This window comes from Balaenoptera acutorostrata, chromosome 10, assembly GCF_949987535.1.
Source record: "Balaenoptera acutorostrata chromosome 10, mBalAcu1.1, whole genome shotgun sequence".
In the NCBI taxonomy this organism is placed as follows: Eukaryota; Metazoa; Chordata; class Mammalia; order Artiodactyla; family Balaenopteridae; genus Balaenoptera; species Balaenoptera acutorostrata.
Window position 1 is genome coordinate 87,803,187 of NC_080073.1, and position 24,054 is coordinate 87,827,240.

Genomic DNA, 24,054 nt, shown 5'->3' on the forward strand with positions numbered 1-24,054 from the left:
CGCAACTACTGAGGCCTTGCACTCTGGAGCCTGCATGCCTTAACTATTAAGCCTGTGCCACAACTAGAGAGCCCGCACACCACAACTAGAGAAGCCCACATGCTGCAACTAGAGAAGCCTGCATGCCACGACGAAAGATCCTGCGTGCCGCAACGAAGATCCCATGTGCCGACAGTCAGCTCTACTCACCACCAGAGCCTCTCATCAAGCCTCTTAGATAGCCTCACCCACCAGAGGGCAGACAGCAAAAGCAAGAAAAACTACAATCTTGCAGCCTGTGGAACAAAAATCACATTCACAGAAAGACAGACAAGATGAAAAGGCAGGGGGCTATATACCAGATGAAGGACCAAGATAAAACCCCAGAAAAACAACTAAATGAAGTGGAGATAGGCAACCTTCCAGAAAAAGAATTCAGAATAATGATAGTGAAGATGATCTAGGACCTTGGAATAAGAATGGAGGCAAAGATCGAGAAGATGCAAGAAATGTTTAACAAAGACCTAGAAGAATTAAAGAACAAACAGAGATGAACAATACAATAACTGAAATGAAAACTACACTAGAAGGAATCAATAGCAGAATAACTGAGGCAGAAGAACGGGTAAGTGACCTGGAAGACAGAATGGTGGAATTCACTGTTGCGGAACAGACTAAAGAAAAAAGAATGAAAAGAAATGAAGACAGCCTAAGAGACCTCTGGGACATTAAACGCAAAAACATTCGCATTATAGGGGTCCCAGAAGGAGAAGAGAGAGAGAAAGGACCAGAGAAAATATATGAAGAGATTATAGTCAAAAACTTCCCTAACATGGGAAAGGAAATAGCCACCCAAGTCCAGGAAGCGCAGAGAGTCCCATACAGGATAAACCCAAGGAGAAACACGCCAAGACACATAGTAATCAAATTGGTAAAAATTAAAGACAAAGAAAAATTATTGAAAGCAGCAAGGGAAAAATGACAAATAACACACAAGGGAACTCCCATAAGGTTAACAGCTGATTTCTCAACAGAAACTCTACAAGCCAGAAGGGAGTGGCATGATATACTTAAAGTGATGAAAGGGAAGAACCTACAACCAAGATTACTCTACCCAGCAAGGATCTCATTTAGATTTGAAGGAGAAATCAAAAGCTTTACAGACAAGCAAAAGCTAAGAGAATTCAGCACCACCAAACCAGCTCTACAACAAATGCTAAAGGAACTTCTCTAAGTGGGAAACACAAGACAAGAAAAGGACCTACAAAAACAAACCCAAAACAATTAAGAAAATGGTCATAGGAACATACATATCGATAATTACCTTAAACGTGAATGGATTAAATGCTCCAACCAAAAGACACTGGCTTGCTGAATGGATACAAAAACAAGAACCATATATATGTTGTCTACAAGAGACCCACTTCAGACGTAGGGACACATACAGACTGAAAGTGAGGGGATGGAAAAAGATATTCCATGCAAATGGAAATCAAAAGAAAGCTGGTGTAGCTATACTCATTCAGATAAAATAGACTTTTAAATAAAGAATGTTACAAGAGACAAGGAAGGACACTACATAATGATCAAGGGATCAATCCAAGAAGAAGATATAACAATTATAAATATATATGCACCCAACATAGGAGCACCTCAATACATAACGCAACTGCTAACAGCTATAAAAGAGGAAATCGACAGTAACACAATAATAGTGGGGGACTTTAACAACTCACTTACACGAATGGACAGATCATCCAAAATGAAAATAAATAAGGAAACAGAAACTTTAAATGACACAACAGACCAGATAGATTTAACTGATATTTATAGGACATTCCATCCAAAAACAGCAGATTACACTTTCTTCTCAAGTGCGCACGGAACATTCTCCAGGATAGATCACATCTTGGGTCACAAATCAAGCCTCAGTAAATTTAAGAAAACTGAAATCATATCAAGCATCTTTTCTGACCACAATGCTATGAGATTAGAAATGAATTACAGAGATTAAAACGTAAAAAACAAAAACACATGGAGGCTAAACAATACATTACTAAATAACCAAGAGATCACTGAAGAAATCAAAGAGGAAATCAAAAAATACCTAGAGACAAATGACAATGAAAACACGACGATCGAAAACCTATGGGATGCAGCAAAAGCAGTTCTAAGAGGGAAGTTTATAGCTATACAAGCCTACCTCAAGAAACAAGAAAACTCTCAAGTAAACAATCTAACCTTACACCTAAAGGAACTAGAGAAAGAAGAACAAACAAAACCCCAGGTTAGCAGAAGGAAAGAAATCATAAACATCAGAGCAGAAATAAATGAAATAGAAACAAAGAAAACAATAGCAAAGATCAATAAAACTAAAAGCTGGTTCTTTGAGAAGATAAACAAAATTGATAAGCCATTAGCCAGACTCATCAAGAAAAAGAGGGAGAGGACTCAAATCAATAAAATTAGAAATGAAAAAGGAGAAGTTACAACAGACACCACAGAAATACAAAGCATCCTAAGAGACTACTACAAGCAACTCTATGTCAATAAAATGGACAACCTGGAAGAAATGGACAAATTCTTATAAAGGTATAACCTTCCAAGACTGAACCAGGAAGAAACAGAAAATATGAACAGACCAATCACAAGTAATGAAATTGAAACTGTGATTAAAAATCTTCCAACAAACAAAAGTCCAGGACCAGATGGCTTCACAGGTGAATTCTATCAAACATTTAGAGAAGAGCTAACACCTATCATTCTCAAACTCTTCCAAAAAATTGCAGAGGAAGGAACACTCCCAAACTCATTCTATGAGGCCACCATCACCCTGATACCAAAACCAGACAAAGATACTACAAAAAAAGAAAATTACAGACCAATATCACTGATGAATATAGATGCAAAAGTCCTCAACAAAATACGAGCAAACAGAATCCAACAACACATTAAAAGGATCACACACCACGATCAAGTGGGATTTATCCCAGGGATGCAAGGATTCTTCAATATACGCAAATCAATCAATGTGATACACCATATTAACAAATTGAAGAATAAAAACCATATGATCATCTCAATAGATGCAGAAAAAGCTTTTGAAAAATTCAACACCCATTTATGATAAAAACTCTCCAGAAAGTGGGCAGAGAGGGAACCTACCTCAACATAATAAAGGCCATATATGACAAACCCACAGCAAACATCATTCTCAACGGTGAAAAACTGAAAGCATTTCCTCTAAGATCAGGAACGAGACAAGGATGTCCACTCTCACCACTATTATTCAACATAGTTTTGGAAGTCCTAGCCACGGCAATCAGAGAAGAAAAAGAAATAAAAGGAATACAAATTGGAAAAGAAGAAGTAAAACTGTCACTGTTTGCAGATGACATGATACTATGCATAGAGAATCCTAAAAATGCCACCAGAAAACTACTAGAGCTAATCAATGAATTTGGGAAAGTTGCAGGATACAAAATTAATGCACAGAAATCTCTTGCATTCCTATACACGAATGACGAAAAATCTGAAAGAGAAATTATGGAAACACTCCCATTTACCATTGCAACAAAAAGAATAAAATACCTAGGAATAAACCTACCTAGGGAGACAAAAGACCTGTATGCAGAAAACTATAAGACACTGATGAAAGAAATTAAAGATGATACCAACAGATGGCGAGATATACCATGTTCTTGGATTGGAAGAATCAATACTGTGAAAATGACTATACTACCCAAAGCAATCTACAGATTCAATGCAATCCCTATCAAATTACCAATGGCATTTTTTTTACAGAAGTAGAACAAATCATCTTAAAATTTGTATGGAGACACAAAGGACCCCGAATAGCCAAAGCAGTCTTGAGGGAAAAAAACGGAGCTGGAGGAATCAGACTCCCTGACTTCAGACTATACTACAAAGCTACAGTAATCAAGACAATATGGTACTGGCACAAAAACAGAAACACAGATCAATGGAAAAAGATAGAAAGCCCAGAGATAAACCCACGCACCTATGGTCAACTAATCTATGACAAAGGAGGCAAAGATATAGAATGGAGAAAACACAGTCTCTTCAATAAGTGGTGCTGGGAAAACTGGACAGCTACATGTAAAAGAATGAAATTAGAATACTCCCTAACACCATACACAAAAATAAACTCAAAATGGATTCGAGACCTAAATGTAAGACCAGACACTATAAAACTCTTAGAGGAAAACATAGGAAGAACACTCTTTGACATAAATCACAGCAAGATCTTTTTTGATCCACCTCCTAGAGTAATGGAAATAAAAACAAACATAAACAAATGGGACCTAATGAAACTTCAAAGCTTTTGCACAGCAAAGGAAACCATAAACAAGACGAAAAGACAACCCTCAGAATGGGAGAAAATATTTGCAAACGAATCAACGGACAAAGGATTAATCTCCAAAATATATAAACAGCTCATTCAGCTCAATATTAAAGAAACAAACAACTCAATCCAAAAATGGGCAGAAGACCTAAATAGACATTTCTCCAAAGAAGACATACAGATGGCCAAGAAGCACATGAAAAGATGCTCAACATCACTAATTATTAGAGAAATGCAAATCAAAACTACAATGAGGTATCACCTCACACCAGTTAGAATGGGCATCATCAGAAAAGCTACAAACAACAAATGCTGGAGAGGGTGTGGAGAAAAGGGAACCCTCTTGCACTGTTGGTGGGAATGTAAACTGATACAGCCACTATGGAGAACAATATGGAGGTTCCTTAAAAAACTAAAAATAGAATTAGCATATGATCCAGCAATCCCACTACTGGGCATATACCCAGAGAAAACCATAATTCAAAAACACACGTGCAGAGGATTAACCAAGATGGCGGAGTAGAAGGACGTACTCTCACTCTCTCTTGCGAGAACACCAGAATCACAACTGGCTGCTGGACAATCATCGACAGGAAGACACTGGACTTCACCAAGGAGGATACCCCACGTCCAAGGACAGAGGAGAAGCCACAGTGAGACGGTAGGAGGGGCGCAATCAGAGTAAAAGCAAATCCCATAACTGCTGGGTGGGTGACTCACAGACTGGTGAACACTTATACCACAGAAGTCCACCCACTGGAGTGAAGGTTCAGAGCCCCACGTCAGGCTTTCCAACCTGGGGGTCCGGCAATGCGAGGAGGAATTCCTAGAGAATCAGGCTTTGAAGCCTCGTGGGAATTGACTGCAGGACTCTGACAGGACTGGGGGAAACAGAGCCCCCACTCTTGGAGGGCACACACAAAGTAGTGTGCGCATCGGGACCCAGGGGAAGGAGCAGTGACCCTGGGGGAGACTGAACCAGACCTACCTGCTAGTGTTGGAGGGTCTCCTGCAGAGGCTGGGGGTGGCTCTGTTTCACCATGGGGACAAGGACACTGGCAGCGGAGGTTCTGGTAAGTGCTCCTTGGCGTGAGCCCTCCCAGAGTCTGCCATTAGCCCCACCAAAGAGCCCAGGTAGGCTCCAGTGTTGGGTTGACTCAGACAAAACAACCAACAGGGAGGGAACCCAGCCCCACCCATCAACAGTCAAGTGGATTAAAGTTTTACGGAGCTCTGACCGCCACAGCAACAGTCAGCTCTACCCGCCACCAGAGCCTCCCATCAAGCCTCTTAGATAGCCTCAATCACCAGAGGGCAGACAGCAGAAGCAAGAAAAACTACAATCCTGCAGCCTGTGGACCAAAAACCACAGAAAGATAGACAAGATGAAAAGGCAGAGGGCTATATACCAGATGAAGGAACAAGAAAAAACCCCAGAAAAACAACTAAATGAAGTGGAGATAGGCAACCTTCCAGAAAAAGAATTCAGAATAATGATAGTGAAGATGATCCAGGACCTTGGAAAAAGACACATGCACCCCAATGTTCATTGCAGCACTATTTACAATAGCCAGGTCATGGAAGCAACCTAAATGCCCATCGACAGACGAGTAGATAAAGAAGTTGTGGTACATACATACAATGGAATATTACTCAGCCATAAAAAGAAACAAAATTGAGTCATTTGTTGAGACATGGATGGATCTAGAGACTGTCATACAGAGTGAAGTAAGTCAGAAAGAGAAAAACAAATATCGTGTATTAATGCATGTATGTGGAACCTAGAAAAATGGTACAGATGAACCGGTTTGCAGGGCATAAGTTGAGACACAGATGTAGAGAACAAACGTATGGACACCAAGGGGGGAAAACCGCGGTGGGGTGGGGATGGTGGTGTGCTGAATTGGGTGATTGGGATTGACATGTATACACTGAGGTGTATAAAATTGATGACTGATTTAAAAAAAAAGATCCCACGTGCCACAACTACGACCTGACACAGCCTAATAAATAAATAATTTAATTTAAAAAAAAAACTCTGCGAGTTCAGTGTTGTATTAAAATGGAGCAAAGTGGGAAGTGCAAGTCTTGGGGACTAAATCTTAGTTCTGTTATTTCCTAGCTCTATGCCCGTGGGCAAGTTACTAACATTTTCTGAGCCTCAGTTTTCCTACCTATAAAGCAGGGAAAATACATTCATTTTCAGAGTTTTGATAACTGAGTCAAATAAAGCATGCAACTGCCCAGAACACTGCCTGACACACAAGAATTTTAAAAAAAGAAAGAAAAGAATCCCTCATTAACACTGCCTCACAGTGTACTTCTGTTTTGTCAAACCTTTCCCATGTGTAATTACATGTTTTGGGAATCATAAGGTAACCTAGGCTATCTACGTTATAACAGAGTCTAACAATACGGCATGAATTTTAAATGACTTAGAGTATATATTTAATTTCACTAGGAGTGTATACATGTTAAAACTTTCTTTTTAAAATCCATTAAAGGGACTTCCCTGGTGGCACAGTGGTTAAGAATCCACCTGCCTACAAGCAGCTCATGGAGCTCGATATCAAAAAAACAAACAACCCAATCCAAAAATGGGCATAAGACCTCAATAGACGTTTCCCCTAAGAAGATATACAGATTGCCAACAAACACATGAAAGGATGCTCAACATCACTAATCATTAGAGAAATGCAAATCAAAACCACAATGAGGTATCACCTCACTTCAGTCAGAATGGCCATTGTCAAAAAATCTACAAACAATAAATGCTGGAGAGGGTGTGGAGAAAAGGGAACCCTCTGGCACTGTTGGTGAGAATGTAAATTGATACAGACACTATGGAGAATAGTATGGAGGTTCCTTAAAAAACTAAAAATAGAACTACCCTATGACCCAGCAATCCCACTACTGGGCATATACCCTGAGAAAACCATAATTCAAAAAGAGTCAAGTACCACAATGTTCACTGCAGCTCTATTTACAATAGCCAGGACATGGAAGCAACCTAAGTGTCCATCGACAGATGAATGGATAAAGAAAATGTGACACATATATACAATGGAATATTACTCAGCCATAAAAAGAAACAACACTGAGTTATCTGTAGTGAGGTGGATGGACCTAGAGTCTGTCATACAGAGTGAAGTAGGTCAGAAAGAGAAAAACAAATACTGTACGCTAACACATATATATGGAATCTTTAAAAAAAAAAAAAAAAAAGGTTCTGAAGAACCTAGGGGCAGGACAGGAATAAAGATGCAGATGTAGAGAATGGACTTGAGGACACAGGGAGGGGGAAGGGTAAACTGGGACAAAGTGAGAGAGTGGCATGGACATATATACACTACCAAATGTAAAACAGACAGCTAGTGGGAAGCAGCCGCATAGCACAGGGAGAACAGCTCGGTGCTTTGTGACCACCTAGAGGGGTGGGATAGGGAGGGTGGGAGGGAGACACAAGAGGGAGGAGGTATGGGGATATATGTATACCTATAGCTTATTCACTGTTATACAGCAGAAACTAACACAACATTGTAAAGCAATTATACTCCAATAAAGATGTTAAAAAAAAAAGAATCCACCTGCCAATGCAGGGGACACGGGTTCGAGCCCTGGTCTGGGAAGATCCCACATGCCGCAGAGCAACTAAGCCCATGTGCCACAACTACTGAGCCTGCGCTCTAGAGCCCACGAGCAACAACTACTGAAGCCTGCGCACCTAGAGCCCGTGTTCCGCAACAAGAGAAGCCACCGCAATGAGAAGCCCACACACCACAACGAAGAGTAGCCCCTGCCCGCCGCAACTAGAGAAAGCCAGCGCACACATAGCAATGAAGACTCAACACAGCCAAAAATAAATAAATAAAGTTCTCTTTTAAAAAAAATCCATTAAAAAAATTATCTTCAAAACATTATAAACAACCTCTAGATTACTGAAATAATACATTCTCACCTCCTCAAGGGAAGATTCCAAATTCATTCCAAAAGCAACTCCCATTAGTCCAAAGAGCGAAAGAGAGAAGGTTCCCATGGTCAACTGTAGGTTCAACCTCATCATCACATTACGGTGGCTGGGGAGGAGAACAACTGCTTAGTTCAGAAGATCTTACCAACTACACACAGCAAATTCACTAAATAGTCTATTAAGGACCACATGGATTAAACATACACCTTAAAAAAAAGACACTTCCATGTAGTAATTACAAACGATAATGATGGTATAATTCTTTCCAAAATGGAAAAACAAAGCTATCCTTAAAAGCTTTATTACTGTGTATTATTTTATAAAGAAAATACTTACTGATTGTTTTATACGATGCCTTCTTACCTGTCCAAATTGATAAATATGATACTCTGTGAATCATCAATCAGTGCCCTAAGTTCCCGAGCTGCATTGGAAAGATCCTCAGCTAATCGGTAGTAGTTTTCCAACAGCAACTCCATCTCTTCTGCATGGTCAATCCCAGCACTGCTCTTTTCACTTTAATTAAAAGAGTTAACATAATTAATATGCCCCCAATACATGCATTATACATTTAGTACCATAGAACTTCCTGGATTAGTACAAAATATTCAGCTACCAGTGAAAAAAACTACCCTTTGCCTTTACTATTATTGTGATTGAGGCCAGTCTGGAGTGGCTTTGCCAACTGATCCTAAACATGACACAGGTAGTCAAGGACACGGGTTCCATCCCTACAGAGGCCTCACTGTATTCCATGGCCCTGATCCCAGGGACGCTCATGCAATGCTACCAGTTACAGGAAAATGCAGATGTGTGAATGCTGATAAATTAGTGCAAATCCCAAATCACTATCAGGTAAAACAAAACCAAAAATTAAAAATGAACATAAAGAGCATTTCCTTTCCAAGGTAAATATATAACATCATTTTCATATATGAAGTAAACTGTTTTTAAAAAATGTCAATACAGTCAGAGGGCTCAAGATGGCAGAGGAGTAGGACAGGGAGCTGACCTTCTCCCACAAGTACATCAACATGTGGAATGACTCTCACAGAACACCTACTGAACACTGGCAGAAGACCTCAGACTTCCAAAAGGGCAAGAAAATCTCCACATAACTGGGTAGGACAGAAGAAAAAAAAAAAAGAGAGAGAGAGAGAAAGGAATCAAGAAGGGACCTGCTCCCAGGAGGGAGCTGTGAAAGAGGAAAGGTGTCCGAACACTGGGAAGTCCCCTCACTGGTGGGGAGATCAGCTGGGACAAGGGGGGAGCTTCAGAGCCTCGGAGGAGAGCACAACCAACAGTTTGTGGAGGGCAAAGCGGAGAGAGCCCCGCAGAGTCAGTTGGTGCCGCTGCCTGGCACTCCCCAGCCTGAGGCGGTCCTCCACTGGGGTGGGTGTGGGCTGGGTGCTGAGGCTCAGGCTTCGGAGGTCAGAACAGGGGAGAAGACGGGGGGTGGCTGCCTGAGGGGGCTAGGGTGTGGTGTGCCACCACTGAGGGAAGAAGCCTGGGCCCCCCAGAGAGGTAGGGCACCACTGCTGGGGTGGGGGGCATGAGGAGAGGGGTGGGACCTCCATAGGAGCTTATTTCTCAGGCAGCAGGGCACCGCCTACATGAGCTTTGGGTGCGGGCACGAGCCGCCACTGCCATCTCAGGCTCCAGAGGTGGGAGCACCCTGCCAACGCCGAGGGTCTCGTGACCAGGCACCAACCGCTGCCCCTGACCTCCTGGGAGCGTGCGTGGGGTGTGCACCTGCACACCCTCTGACAAGGGGATGATGGCCAGCACAGGCTGACGAAAGAGATGGCAAGCATCCAAACCAAAAGCAGCCCTCAAGCCAAAAAATATTAAACCCACAAAAGCTAAGCAGGAATGCTCCCACATATAAATAGCCCTCCAAGCCTACAGTAGATAATTGTTTCTCCTAAACTCACAGAGTAAGAGAAATATAAGCAAAATGAAGAAGCAGAGGAACCACTCCCCGTTAAAAGACCAAGAGAATTGCCCTGAAGGAACAAACAATGAAACAGACCTCTTCAGTCTAAAAGACACCGAGTTCAAAGAGGAGGTAATGAAAATACTGAAGGAATTAAGAAAGGCTATCAACAGAAATGCAGATTACTGTAAAAAGGAACTAGAAACTATAAGGAGGAGCCAAGGAAAATTAGAAAGTTCATTTGCTGAAACGAAAGCTAAGCCAAAGGCAATGAATAGCAGAATGAATAATGCAGAAAAATAAGTGATCTGGAAGACAGAATAATGGAAATTACCCAATCAAAACAGTAGACAGAAAACCAAATGAAAAAAAATGAAAGCAATATAAGAGACCTATGGGATAATATAAAGCGTGCCAATCTATGTATAATAGGGATTCCAGAAGGAGAAAAGGGGATTGAAAATGTATTCGAAGAAATTATGGCTGAAAACTTCCCACATCTAAAGAAGGAAACAGATATCCAGATACAAGAAGCATAGAGGGTCCCAAACAAGATGAACCCAAACAAACCTACACCAAGACATACTATAATAAAAATGGCAAAAGTTAAAGATAAAGAGAGGATTCCAAAGGCAGCAAGAGAAAAACAAAGAGTTAATTACAAGGGAATCCCCTTAAGGCTATCAGCTGATTTCTCGACAGAAACACTGCAAGCCAGAAGGGAGTGGCAAAATATATTCAAAGTTTTGAGAGGGAAAAATCTGCAAACTAAAATACTCTATCCAGCAAGATTATCATTTAGAATAGGAGGGGAAATAAAGAAGTTCTCAGACAAGCAAAAACTAAAAGAATACAGCAATACCAAACCTATCCTAAAAGAAATATTGAAAGGTCTTCTCTAAATACAAAAGAAGAAGATATAGGAAAGGGGAAATCACAGTTGAAAAGTAAATCACTTAAGTTAGCCAGTATACAGATCAAAAAGAAAAAAAAAACCCTATTGTGAAAGGATGATAAACACAAGAAACAGCAAAAGGATAAATATGAAGCTGTTAAAAAAAAAGCTGTTCAAAGTCATAAAAGGTGGGGAAGGAGAGTAAGAAAATGTAGATTCCTGTTTTTTAGAATGTGTTTGAGCCTATATGACTATCAGTCTAAAGCAAGCAGATATAGGAAGGGGTTAACATACTTGAAAAACAGGGCAACCACAAATCAAAAACATACAATAGATTCACAAAAACCAAAAAGAACACAAGCGTAAGATAAAAGGATATCATCAAACCACAAAAAAGAAAAACAAAAAGAAAAGGAACAACAACAACAAAAATCCATAGAATCAACTGGAAAACAAGGTTTAAAATGGCAATGGATACATTATGTATCAATAATTACCTTAAATGTCAGTGGACTGAATGCTCAAATCAAGACAGAGTGGCGGACTGGATAAAAAAACAAGAGCCTACAATATGCTGCCTACAAGAGACCCACCTTAGGGCAAAGGACACACACAGATTGAAAGTGAGGGGATGGAAAAAGATATTTCATGCAAATGGAAATTGACAAGAAAGCAGGAGTTGCAAAACTCACATCAGACTATAAAACAGACTTTAAAACAAAGGCCATAAAGGAAAAGAACACTATATAATGGTAAAAGAATCAATACAGGAAGAGGATTTTACAATCGTCAACATATATGCACCTAACATAGGAGCACCAAATCCATAAAAACACTAACAGACATAAAGGAAGAAACTGACTGGAATACAATAACAGTAGGAGATTTTAACACCCTACTCACATCAACGGACAGATCTTCTAGATAATCAATAAGGCAAGAGAGATCCTAAATGATGGAATAGGACAGTTAGACTTAATTGATATTTTCAAGACATTACATCAAAAAGAACAAAAAAACAGAATACACATCTTTTCAAGTGCACGTGGAACATTCTCTAGGATTGACCACATACTAGGGCACAAAACTAATAACCTCAACGAATTTAAGAGTACAGAAATCATTTCAAGCATCTTCTCTGACCACAACATCATGAAACTAGAAATCAACCACAGGAAAAGAAATGAGAAAAAAATGATTATATGAAGACTAAACCATATGCTACTAAAAATAGGTCAATGAGGAAATTAAAAAGTACCCTGAGACAAACAACAATGACAACACAACCACATAAAATCTATGGGATACAGCAAAAGTGCTTCTTAGAGGAAAGTTCATAGCGATACACACCTTCCTCAAAAAACAAGAAAACATCTCAACAACCTAACATACCACCTAACATACCAACCTAACATACCACCTAAAAGAATTAGAAAAAGAAGAAAAACCAAAACCTAAAGTCGGCAGAAGGAAGGAAATAATAAAGATCAGGGAGGAAATAAATTGAGATTAAAAAAAAACAATAGAAAAAAAAATCAATAAAACCAAGAGCTGGTTCTTTGAAGGGGTAAACAAAATTGACAAACCTCTGGCCAGGCTCACCAAGAAGAAAAAAGAGAACCCAAATAAGCAAATTAGGAAATGAAAAAGGAGAAATCTCAACCGATACCACAGAAATATAAAAAGCCATAAGAGAATACTATTAACAATTATATGCCAACAAATTTGACAACCTAGAAGAAACTGACAACTTTCTAGAAACATATAGCCCACCAAAACTGAATCAAGAAGAAGTAGATAATTTGAACAGACCGATTCACTAGAAGTGAAATAGAATCTGTAAAAAAACCAAAACAAAACAAAACTCCCTACAAACAAAAGTCTAGGACCAGATGGCTTCACAGGTGAATTCTACCAAACATACAAAGAACATATACCCATCCTTCTCAAACGCTTCCAAAAGACTGAAGAGGAGGGAACACTCCCATTCTATGAAGCCACCATCACCCTGATACCAAAGCCAAAGATACCACCAAAAAAGAAAATCACAGGCCAATATCTTTGATGAATATAGATGCAAAAATTCTCAACAAAATATTAACAAACTGAATCCAACAACACATAAAAAAGATCATACTCCACAACCAAGAGGGATTCATCCCAAGTTCACAAGGATGGTTCAACATATGCACATCAATCAGTGTAATACACCACATAAAAGTTAAAAACCACATGATCATCAAAAGATGCAGAAAAAGCCTTTGACAAAATTCAAAATCCATTCATGATAAAAACATAGTAAAAGCATTTATGACAAACCCAAAGACAGTATACTCAATGGTGAAAAGTTGAAAGCCTTTCCACTAAAATCTGGAACAAGACAAGGATGCCCACCCTCACCACTTCTATTCAACACAGTATTGGAAGTCCTAGCCACAGCCATCAGACAAGAAATAAAAGGTATTCAAATTGGAAGGAAAGAGGTAAAATTGTCACTATATGCAGATGACATGATACCATATACACAGAAAACCCTAAGGACTCCACACAAAAACTACTAGATCTAATAAGTGAATTCAGCAAAGTAGCAGGATATAAGATTAACATTCAGAAATTGGTTGCATTTCTTTACACTAACAATGAAATATCAGAAAGGGAATATAAAAAAACAATACCTTTTAAAATCACACCAAAAAACAAACAAAAAAACCCTAGGAATAAACCTGAGCAAGGAGGTGAAAGGCTTACACGCTGAGAACTATAAAACATTAATAAAGGAAATTAAAGAAGATTCAAAGAAATGGAAAGATATCCCATGCTCTTGGATTAGAAGAATTTTGTTAAAATGGTAATACTACCCAAAGCAATCTACAAATTTAATGAGATCCTTATCAAATTACCCATGACATTTTTCACAGAATTAGAACAAATAATCCAAAATTTATATGGAACCATAAAAGACCCAGAATTGCCAAAGCAATCCTGAGGAAACAAAGCAGGAGGCATAACTCTTCCAGACTTCAGACAATACTACAAAGCTACAGTAAGCAAAACAATGGATCAATGGAACAGAATTGAGAGCCCAGAAATAAATCCACACACCTACGGTCAGTTAATCGTCTACAAAGGAGGCAAGAATATAAACAGGAAAAAGTCTCTTCAGTAAGTAGTGCTGGGAAAGTTGGACAGCTGCATGTTAAGTCAATGAAGTTAGAACAAACCCTCACACCATGCAGAAAAATAAACTCAAAATGCCTTAAAGACTTAAACATAAGACACGACAACATAAAACTCCTAGAACAGAGCAGAGGCAAAACATTATTTGACATAAATTGTACCAGTGTTTTCTTAGGTCAGTCTCCCAAGGCAATAGAAATAAAACCAAGAATAAACAAATGGGACCTAATCAAACTTACAAGCTTTTGCACAGCAAAAGGAAACCATAAAAAAAAACGAAAAGACAACCTATGGACTGGGAGAAAGTATTTCCAAATGATGAGACTGACAAGGACCTAATTCCCCAAATAAACAAACTGCTCATGCAACTCAACAAAAACACAACCCAATCGAAAAATGTGCAGAAGACCTACATAGACATTTCTCCAAAGAAGATATACAGATGGCCAGTAGGCACATGAAAACCTGCTCAACATCACTAATCATTAGAGAAATGCAAATCAAAACTACAATGAGGTACCACCTCACATCTGTCAGAATGGCCATCATTAAAAACTTTACAAATAACAAATGCTGGAGAGGGTGTGGAGAAAAGGGAACCCTCCTACACTATTGGTGGGAATGTAAACTGGTGCAGCCACTATGGAAAACAGTACGGAGGTTCCTCAGAAAACTAAAAATAGAACTACCATACGATCCAGCAATCCCAGTCCTGGGCATATACACCTGGACAAAACTAATTCAAAAAGATACATGCACCTCTATGTTCATAGCAGCACTATTCACAATAGCCAAGACATGGAAACAACCTAAATGTCCATCAACAGATGAATGGATAAAGATGTGGGGGGTGTGTGTGTATACATGTATATATATATGCATGCACACACACACACACACACACACACACACACACACAAATGGAATACTACTCAGCCATAAAAAAGAATGAAATAATGCCATCTGCAGCAACATGGATGCAACTAGAGATTATACTAAGTGAAGTCAGAAAGAGAAAGGCAAATACCATATGATATCACTTATACGTGGAATCTAAAATATGGCACAAATGAACCTATCTACAAAACGGAAACAGACTCACAGACATAGAGAACAGACTTGTAGTTGCCAAGGGGGAAGGGGGGGAGGGAGAGGGATGGACTGGGAATTTGGGGTTAGCAGATGCAAACTATTACATACAGAATGATAACAACAAGGTCCTACTGTATAGCACAGGGAACTATATCCATCCAATCTCCTGGGATAAACCACAATGGAAAAAAATATAAAAAAAGAATGTATATATGTGTATAACTGAGTCACTTTGCTGTGTAGCAGAAATTAGCACACACTGTAAATTATCCTCCCTACCAAGGAGGGTAAGTGGGAATGAAGCACTCTGCAAAAGACACTTACAAAGCATATTAGAGATAAATTGGCCTAAGAAGCAAAGCAAGCAAGAGTTACAAGAGTGATCAAGTTTCTGCTACTATATCTAGCTGCTATAATATCAAGCATTATAGAGCCCTTTTTATCTTAATCGTTCATTAGAATATAGATAACTAATTTCTCAAAATGTTGAAAAATCTGTACACACTACAGAAACTATGCACATTACAAAGGTGTCTGTATTAATCTCTGATACTGATCTGCAAAGTACAAAAATGAAATATTTGGGGTATTTAAAAAGTCAACATTTAAACTTGGGTGTGCACAAGAAGCGTAAATGATTCCTAAATTCATGAGAGAAAAGGTTTATAAGATGAGAGCGTTTTTATATTAACCAGACTTACAGAATCTGTGCCAGTGTCTCTACTCACCTCCTTGCACCCCACCCTTTCCCTCCTCTCTCCCGCTGAACTCTCCAGGTAAGTTATCTGGATAGATGTGTATGTCACTTTGGTGGCCAGTCCTTTGAAGGTAAAGGTAATGGTGCGTGTATAGTCAAAACCCAGCATATCGTTGTGTACACAGTGTGCACTTAGTAAGTCCTCATTAAATTCAATCAGATGCAATATGGTACAGGAAATAGTGAAACAACTGGGGATGAAAAGTACCTACATCCTCTATCCCAGAAAAATGTTGTGTCCTCCCTAAAAAGTCATCCTGAAAAAGACAAACAACTGATCCTAAGAGAGAAACTAATAAAGCATGACTGTCTGCTTACAAGACTTGTGGGTCACTCCACTTTGTCAGACAGAGCTCTTCCAGCAACTCTTCTTCATCCAAGATCTCCAAAATGGACTCTTTGAAGATTTTAATATCTGTTTCTAACTCTGACAGGCTGTAAGAGTAGTTGCATAGAAATGATCAATAACATAAACCTATAAAAATATTTCCCTACAAGAATAGTGCCTTTTTAGTGTCTTATCAAGTAGATACACTTATAAATTCATGGTAAACACTGATTTGTAAAAAAATTTTTTTTAATATTTACTATGCACTCTGAGAATCAATTCCCAATCCCAAAACTACATTAAGTGGTAAAATTAACCAATGATATAATTTTCAGCATATATTATTTATCTCAGAAACATATAATCACTGTGATTTAAGCTACTGGGCTCAGAAATTTATCTTTACTCTTAATAAGTATGGCAGTGATGAACAGACTATTTACTTTTAATTCATAAAAACATCCTAATATTTTCAGACAAAGAACTACTGATTTAGGAATTTTAACTGTTAACTCCTGAATAGATTTTTAGGGGGTACAAATCCTGAGGGCATGTTCATTCAGTCTGTAATACAAATTAAAATATTATCCTTAAATTCTGGAATGCATTATGATAAACAAAAAAACCCATGGACCTTGGAGGGAAAGAAAATTGGATTTGAGTCTAGATTTGCTATTTAGTAGCTGTTAAAGTTTAGACAAGTTACTTAGACCTCAGTTTTATTATCTTCAAAATGAGGACCATGTCAACAGGATTGCTGACAGGATGAGATGACATCACACACATAAAAGAGACTAATACAGCATTTCATGCAAAATAGCTTTTCAATAAACATTAGTTTGTGTGCCCCCTTTAGCTCAACTTCCCACCTAGGCTACTTTCTTACTTTAAAGTTATGAAAGACGTGAAAACCAAACATGGAAATGAAGGTACTGAGAGTAAGTCACAAAGTAAAAAAATGTCATTACCACTAGCAAGACTAGTTGGTATTTTTAAAACAGCTAAGAATTACACTAATTTTGGACCTGAATTTACGTTAAACATTTCACTGTTAAGACTACTGAAAGAGAAGTTTAAGACATTTGTGTCTAACTCCCAACTTGGTAAATAACCCATATTTACCTTTTGCCATTTTGTAGTAAGATGTGCAGTTTGCTTCTGTCTATGGAAGAATGTTTGGGATCCACTAAAGCTTCCAATGTCTCAAGGATCAGTGGTTGCAAAATGCTAAGTTTCCCCTGAAGAGTGTTGATCTAGATAACAACATGACCTTTCATAAGAATTAAAACAATCTTTTTAGAATACTCAGGGTCAGTGAATCCTCTGATTAAATACAGAAATCTGTAATAGCTAGGAAGGCTGGTAACATTTCAGAACATGGTCACTGCTGGAATGCCCATCCCAGATGATTAAAAACTAGACGTCCTAGGTTAAAAGATAACCATGCATAATGTTGTTAGTAAGCTCCCATTTGGTTGCTAGGGAATTAAGTCCCATAAGACTCTTCCTCCTACAGACACCAGACACTTATTATGAAAGGAATGGAGGACTGATTAAAAGAAAAGCTGCCGTTCTTTGGTTAAAACATAAACTTTACATCTGGTAAACAATACATATGTTCTTTGTAAATAGGATACAGTTCAAAACTCCTATGAACAAGGCTCTTTTGAAAACCAAAACATACCTTAAACTTTACAAAATAAACTTGAAAAGTCAAAAGTGTATTTATTATTCGGGTTAATATAGGCACAGCAGGAATCAATCAGCAGGTATACATTGATACAGCTATACTAGTTCTTAAAATATTAAAATTCTTCCATACCTGTTGGTAAACAGCATAAGAGCAGCTGAATTAAGCAGTAAGATTAATTAATAATGTAAATTCCAACATATACTATCCATCCCAGCATTAGCTCCTGAGAGCTTAGTCAGTCTGTGTAGCTTGCCACTGACCACTGTTTATACCTTCGTTTCTTTCCATTTTTTTCCCTGCTTAGTAACTGGGCTTCAACTAGACACCATCTCATTGGCTGGCACTAGCTGGTGCTATTGCCTCATTAACCTGAGTAAGGAACAGAGCCATCTCCTACTCCCTCAGTAGAGCAAGGCAGACAAAGAAGGGTGCCAGGTTCCACCAACCCCCCCCACCCCGCCACCTCATGTCCCCTTTACTCTCCCCTCTTCTTCTCCCACTCTGGCTAGCACGCTCATGGCACTGACTCTTGCATGTAGCCAGGTCCTGAACAGTACTATCCTGACTAATAGGGGGAAGAAAAGATGATGAAAGATTTGTTGGGGCCAGGAAAGCAGTGACCATCCTTGTTCAGAGCCTGACAGGATCCTCAGACACTCAATGATGATCAACTTAAAGGAGGAATCGTAAGAATTGTACGCGGTTTCTATGTCAAACTAGGTCTCAGACACAGGCATCATTTAGCTAGCTCAAACAAAGGATTACACAAACAAATCAAAGAATGATCTGGAAACTATCAGAATGATTTGATGAAAGATTCGTGCTATAATATTTATCATGGAGAGGGAGGGAGAAGATGGCGGAAGAGTAAGACGCGGAGATCACCTTCCTTCCCACAGATACAGCAGAAATACATCTACACGTGGAACTGCTCCTACAGAACACCCACTGAACGCTGGCAGAAAACGTCCGACCTCCAAAAAGGCAAGAAACTCCCCCCGTACTTGGGTAGGGCAAAAGAAAAAAGAAATAACAGAGACAAAAGAATAGGGACGGCACCTGCACCAGTGGGAGGGAGCTGTGAAGGAGGAAAGGTTTCCACGCACTAGGAAGCCCCTTCGCGGGCAGAGACTGCGGGTGGCGGAGGGGGGAAGCTTTGGAGCCACGGAGGAGAGCGCAGCCACAGGGGTGCGGAGGGCAAAGCGGAGAGGTTCCCGCACAGAGGCTCGGCGCCGAGCAGCACTCACCAGCCCGAGAGGCTTGTCTGCTTCCCCGCCGGGGCGGGCGGGGCTGGGAGCTGAGGCTCGGGCTTCGGTCGGATCGCAGGGAGAGGACTGGGGCTGGCAGCGTGAACACAGCCTGAAGGGGTTAGCGCACCACAGCTAGCCGGGAGGGAGTCCGGGGAAAAAGTCTGCAGCTGCCGAAGAGGCAAGAGACTTTTTCTTCCCTCTGTGTTTCCTGGTGCGCGAGGAGAGGGGATTCAGAGCGCCGCCTAAACGAACTCCAGAGAAGGGCCAGAGAAGGGCGCGAGCCGCAGCTATCAGCGCAGACCCCACAGCAACAGGGGTGCAGAGGAAAAAACGGAGAGACTCCCGCACAGAGGCTCGGCGCCGAGCAGCGCTCACCAGCCCGAGAGGCTTGTCTGCTCACCCGCCGGGGTGGGCGGGGCTGGGAGCTGAGGCTCGGCTTCGGTCGGATCGCAGGGAGAGGACTGGGGCTGGCGGCGTGAACACAGCCTGAAGGGTTTAGTGCACCACAGCTAGCCGGAAGTGAGTCCCGGAAAAAGTCTGCAGCTGCCGAAGAGGCAGGAGACTTTTTCTTGCCTCTTTGTTTCGCGGCGGGCAAGGAGAGGGGATTCAGAGCGCCGCCTAAACGAACTCCAGAGAAGGGCGCGAGCAGCGGCGATCAGCGCGGACCCCAGAGACGGGCGTGAGACGCTGGGGCTGCTGCTGCCGCCTCCAAAAAGCCTGTGTGTCAGCACAGGTCACTCTCCACACCGCCCCTCCCGGGAGCCTGTGCAGCCCGCCACTGCCAGGGTCCCGGGATCCGGGGACAACATCCCCGGGAGAACGCACTGCGCGCCTCGGGCTGGTGCAACGTCATGCCGGCCTCGGCTGCCGCAGGCTCGCCCCGCCTCCTCGGTACCCCTCCCTCCCCGCGGCCTGGGTGAGCCAGAGCCCCCGAAGCAGCTGCTCCTTTAACCCCGTCCTGTCTGGGCGGGGAACAGACACCCTCAGGCGACCTACACGCAGAGGAGGGTCCAAATCCAAAGCTGAACCCCAGGAGCTGTGCGAACAGGGAAGAGAAGGGGAAATCTCTCCCAGCAGCCTCAGAAGCAGCGGATTAAAACTCCACAAACAACTTGATGTTCCTGCATCTGTTGAATACCTGAATAGACAACGAATCATCCCAAATTCAGGAGGTGGACTCTGGGAGCAGGAGATATTAATTTTTCCCCTTTTCCTTTTTTTTTGTGAGTGTATATGTATATGCTTCTGGGTGAGATTTTGTCTGTATAGCTTTGCTTTACAATAGCTTTATTTTACTTCACTATATTATAGCCTCTTTCTTTCTTTCTTTCTATTTTTTCTCCCTTTTACTCTGAGCTGTGTGGACGAAAGGCTCTTGGTGCTCCAGCCAGGCATCAGGGCCGTGCCTCTGAGGTGGGAGAGCCAACTTCAGAACACTGGTCCACAAGAGACCTCCCAGCTCCACGTAATACCAAACGGCAAAAATCTCCCAGAGATCTCCATCTCAACATCAAGACCCAGCTTCACCCAACGACCAGCAAGCTACAGTGCTGGACACCCTATGCCAAACAACTAGCTAGACAGGAACACAACCCCATCCATTAGCAGAGAGGCTGCCTAAAATCATAATAAGGCCACAGACACACCAAAATACACCACCAGATGTGGACGTGCCCACCAGAAAGACAAGATCTAGCCTCAGCCACCAGAACTCAGGCACTAGTTCCCTCCACCAGGAAGCCTACACAACCCACTGAACCAACCTTAGCCACTGGGGACAGATACCAAAAACAACGGGAACTACAAACCTGCAGCCTGTGAAAAGGAGACCCCAAACACAGTAAGATAGGCAAAATGAGACGACAGAAAAACACACAGCAGATGAAGGAGCAGGCTCAAAACACACTGGACTTAACAAATGAAGAGGAAATAGGTAGTCTACCTGAAAAAGAATTCAGAATAATGATAGTAAGGATGATCCAAAATCTTGGAAATAGAATAGACAAAATGCAAGAAACATTTAACAAGGATGTAGAAGAACTAAAGAGGAACCAAGCAATGATGAAGAACACAATAAATGAAATTAAAAATACTCTAGATGGGATCAATAGTAGAATAACTGAGGCAGAAGAAAGGATAAGTGACCTGGAAGATAAAATGGTGGAAATAACTACTACAGAGCAGGATAAAGAAAAAAGAATGAAAAGAACTGAGGACAGTCTCAGCGACCTCTGGGACAACATTAAACGCTCCAACATTCGAATTATAGGGGTACCAGAAGAAGAAGAGAAAAAGAAAGGAACTGAGAAAATTTTTGAAGAGATTATAGTTGAAAACTTCCCTAATATGGGAAAGGAAATAGTTAATCAAGTCCTGGAAGCACAGAGAGTCCCATACAGGATAAACCCAAGGAGGAATACGCCAAGACACATATTAATCAAACTGTCAAAAATTAAATATAAGGAAAACATATTAAAGGCAGCAAAGGAAAAAAAACAAATAACACACAAGGGAATCCCCATAAGGTTAACATCTGATCTATCAGCAGAAACTCTGCAAGCCAGAAGGGAGTGGCAGGATATACTTAAAGTGATGAAGGAGAAAAACCTACAACCAAGATTACTCTACCCAGCAAGGATCTCATTCAGATTTGATGGAGAAATTAAAACCTTTACAGACAAGCAAAAGCTGAGAGAGTTCAGCACCACCAAACCAGCTTTACAACAAATGCTAAAGGAACTTCTCTAGGCAAGAAACACAAGAGAAGGAAAACACCTACAATAACAAACCCAATACATTTAAGAAAATGGGAATAGGAACATACATATCGATAATTACCTTGAATGTAAATGGATTAAATGCTCCCACCAAAAGACACAGGCTGGCTGAATGGATACAAAAACAAGACCCATATATATGCTGTCTACAAGAGACCCACTTCAGACCTAGAGACACATACAGATTGAAAGTGAGGGGATGGAAAAAGATATTCCATGCAAATGGAAATCAAAAGAAAGCTGGAGTAGCAATTCTCATATCAGACAAAATAGACTTTAAAATAAAGACTATTACAAGAGACAAAGAAGGACACTATATAATGATCAAGGGATCGATCCAAGAGGAAGGTATAACAATTGTAAATATTTATGCACCCAACATAGGAGCACCTCAATACATAAGGCAAATACTAACAGCCATAAAAGGGGAAATTGACAGCAACACAATCATAGTAGGGGACTTTAACACCCCACTTTCACCAATGGACAGATCATCCAAAATGAAAATAAATAAGGAAACACAAGCTTTAAATGAAACATTAAACAATATGGACTTAATTGATATTTATAGGACATTCCACCCAAAAACAACAGAATACACATTTTTCTCAAGTGCTCATGGAACATTCTCCAGGATAGATCATATCTTGGGTCACAAATCAAGCCTTGGTAAATTTAAGAAAATTGAAATCGTATCAAGTATCTTTTCCGACCACAACGCTATGAGACTAGATATCAATTACAGGAAAAGATCTGTAAAAAATACAAACACATGGAGGCTACACAATACATTACTTAATAACGAAGTGATTACTGAAGAAATCAAAGGGGAAATCAAAAAATACCTAGAAACAAATGACAACGGAGACACGACGACCCAAAACCTATGGGACGCAGCAAAAGCAGTGCTAAGAGGGAAGTTTATAGCAATACAAGCCTACCTCAAGAAACAGGAAACATCTCGAATAAACAACCTAACCTTGCACCTAAAGCAATTAGAGAAAGAAGAACAAAAAACCCCCAAAGCCAGCAGAAGGAAAGAAATTATAAAGATCAGGTCAGAAATAAATGAAAAAGAAATGAAGGAAACAATAGCAAAAATCAATGAAACTAAAAGCTGGTTCTTTGAGAAGATAAACAAAATTGATAAACCATTAGCCAGACTCATCAAGAAAAAAAGGGAGAAGACCCAGATCAATAGAATTAGAAATGAAAAAGGAGAAGTAACCACTGACACTGCAGAAATACAAAAGATCATGAGAGATTACTACAAGCAACTCTATGCCAATAAAATGGACAACCTGGAAGAAATGGACAGATTCTTAGAAATGCACAAACTGCCAAGACTGAACCAGGAAGAAATAGAAAATATGAACAGACCAATCACAAGCACTGAAATTGAAACTGTGATTAAAAACCTTCCAACAAACAAAAGCCCAGGACCAGATGGCTTCACAGGTGAACTCTATCAAACATTTAGAGAAGAGCTAACACCTATCCTTCTCAAACTCTTCCAAAATATTGCAGAGGGAGGAACACTCCCAAACTCATTCTACGAGGCCACCATCACCCTGATACCAAAACCAGACAAAGATGTCACAAAGAAAGAAAACTACAGGCCAATATCACTGATGAACATAGATGCAAAAATCCTCAACAAAATACTAGCAAACAGAATCCAACAGCACATTAAAAGGATCATACACCATGATCAAGTGGGGTTTATCCCAGGAATGCAAGGATTCTTCAATATATGCAAATCAATCAATGTGATACACCATATTAACAAATTGAAGGAGAAAAACCATATGATCATCTCAATAGATGCAGAGAA

At 40.3% G+C, this 24,054-nt stretch overlaps 1 protein-coding gene across 3 annotated transcripts in view; it reads right to left on the reverse strand.

Annotated features, from left to right (window-relative positions):
* MRS2 (magnesium transporter MRS2) overlaps positions 1-24,054 on the reverse strand; it is a 43,965-nt gene that overhangs the window by 8,837 nt on the left and 11,074 nt on the right. For all 3 annotated transcript variants that reach the window (XR_003621949.2, XM_057555605.1, XM_007197133.2), the window contains exons 6-9: positions 17,623-17,753; positions 16,491-16,607; positions 8,679-8,831; positions 8,304-8,421 (exon numbers count right to left, since the gene is read on the reverse strand). Coding sequence is in view for 2 of the 3 variants with exons in the window: in XM_057555605.1 (XP_057411588.1) it covers positions 8,304-8,421; positions 8,679-8,831; positions 16,491-16,607; positions 17,623-17,753 (519 nt within the window). In the remaining variant the exon portion in view is untranslated. The remainder of the gene's footprint in view (positions 1-8,303; positions 8,422-8,678; positions 8,832-16,490; positions 16,608-17,622; positions 17,754-24,054) is intronic.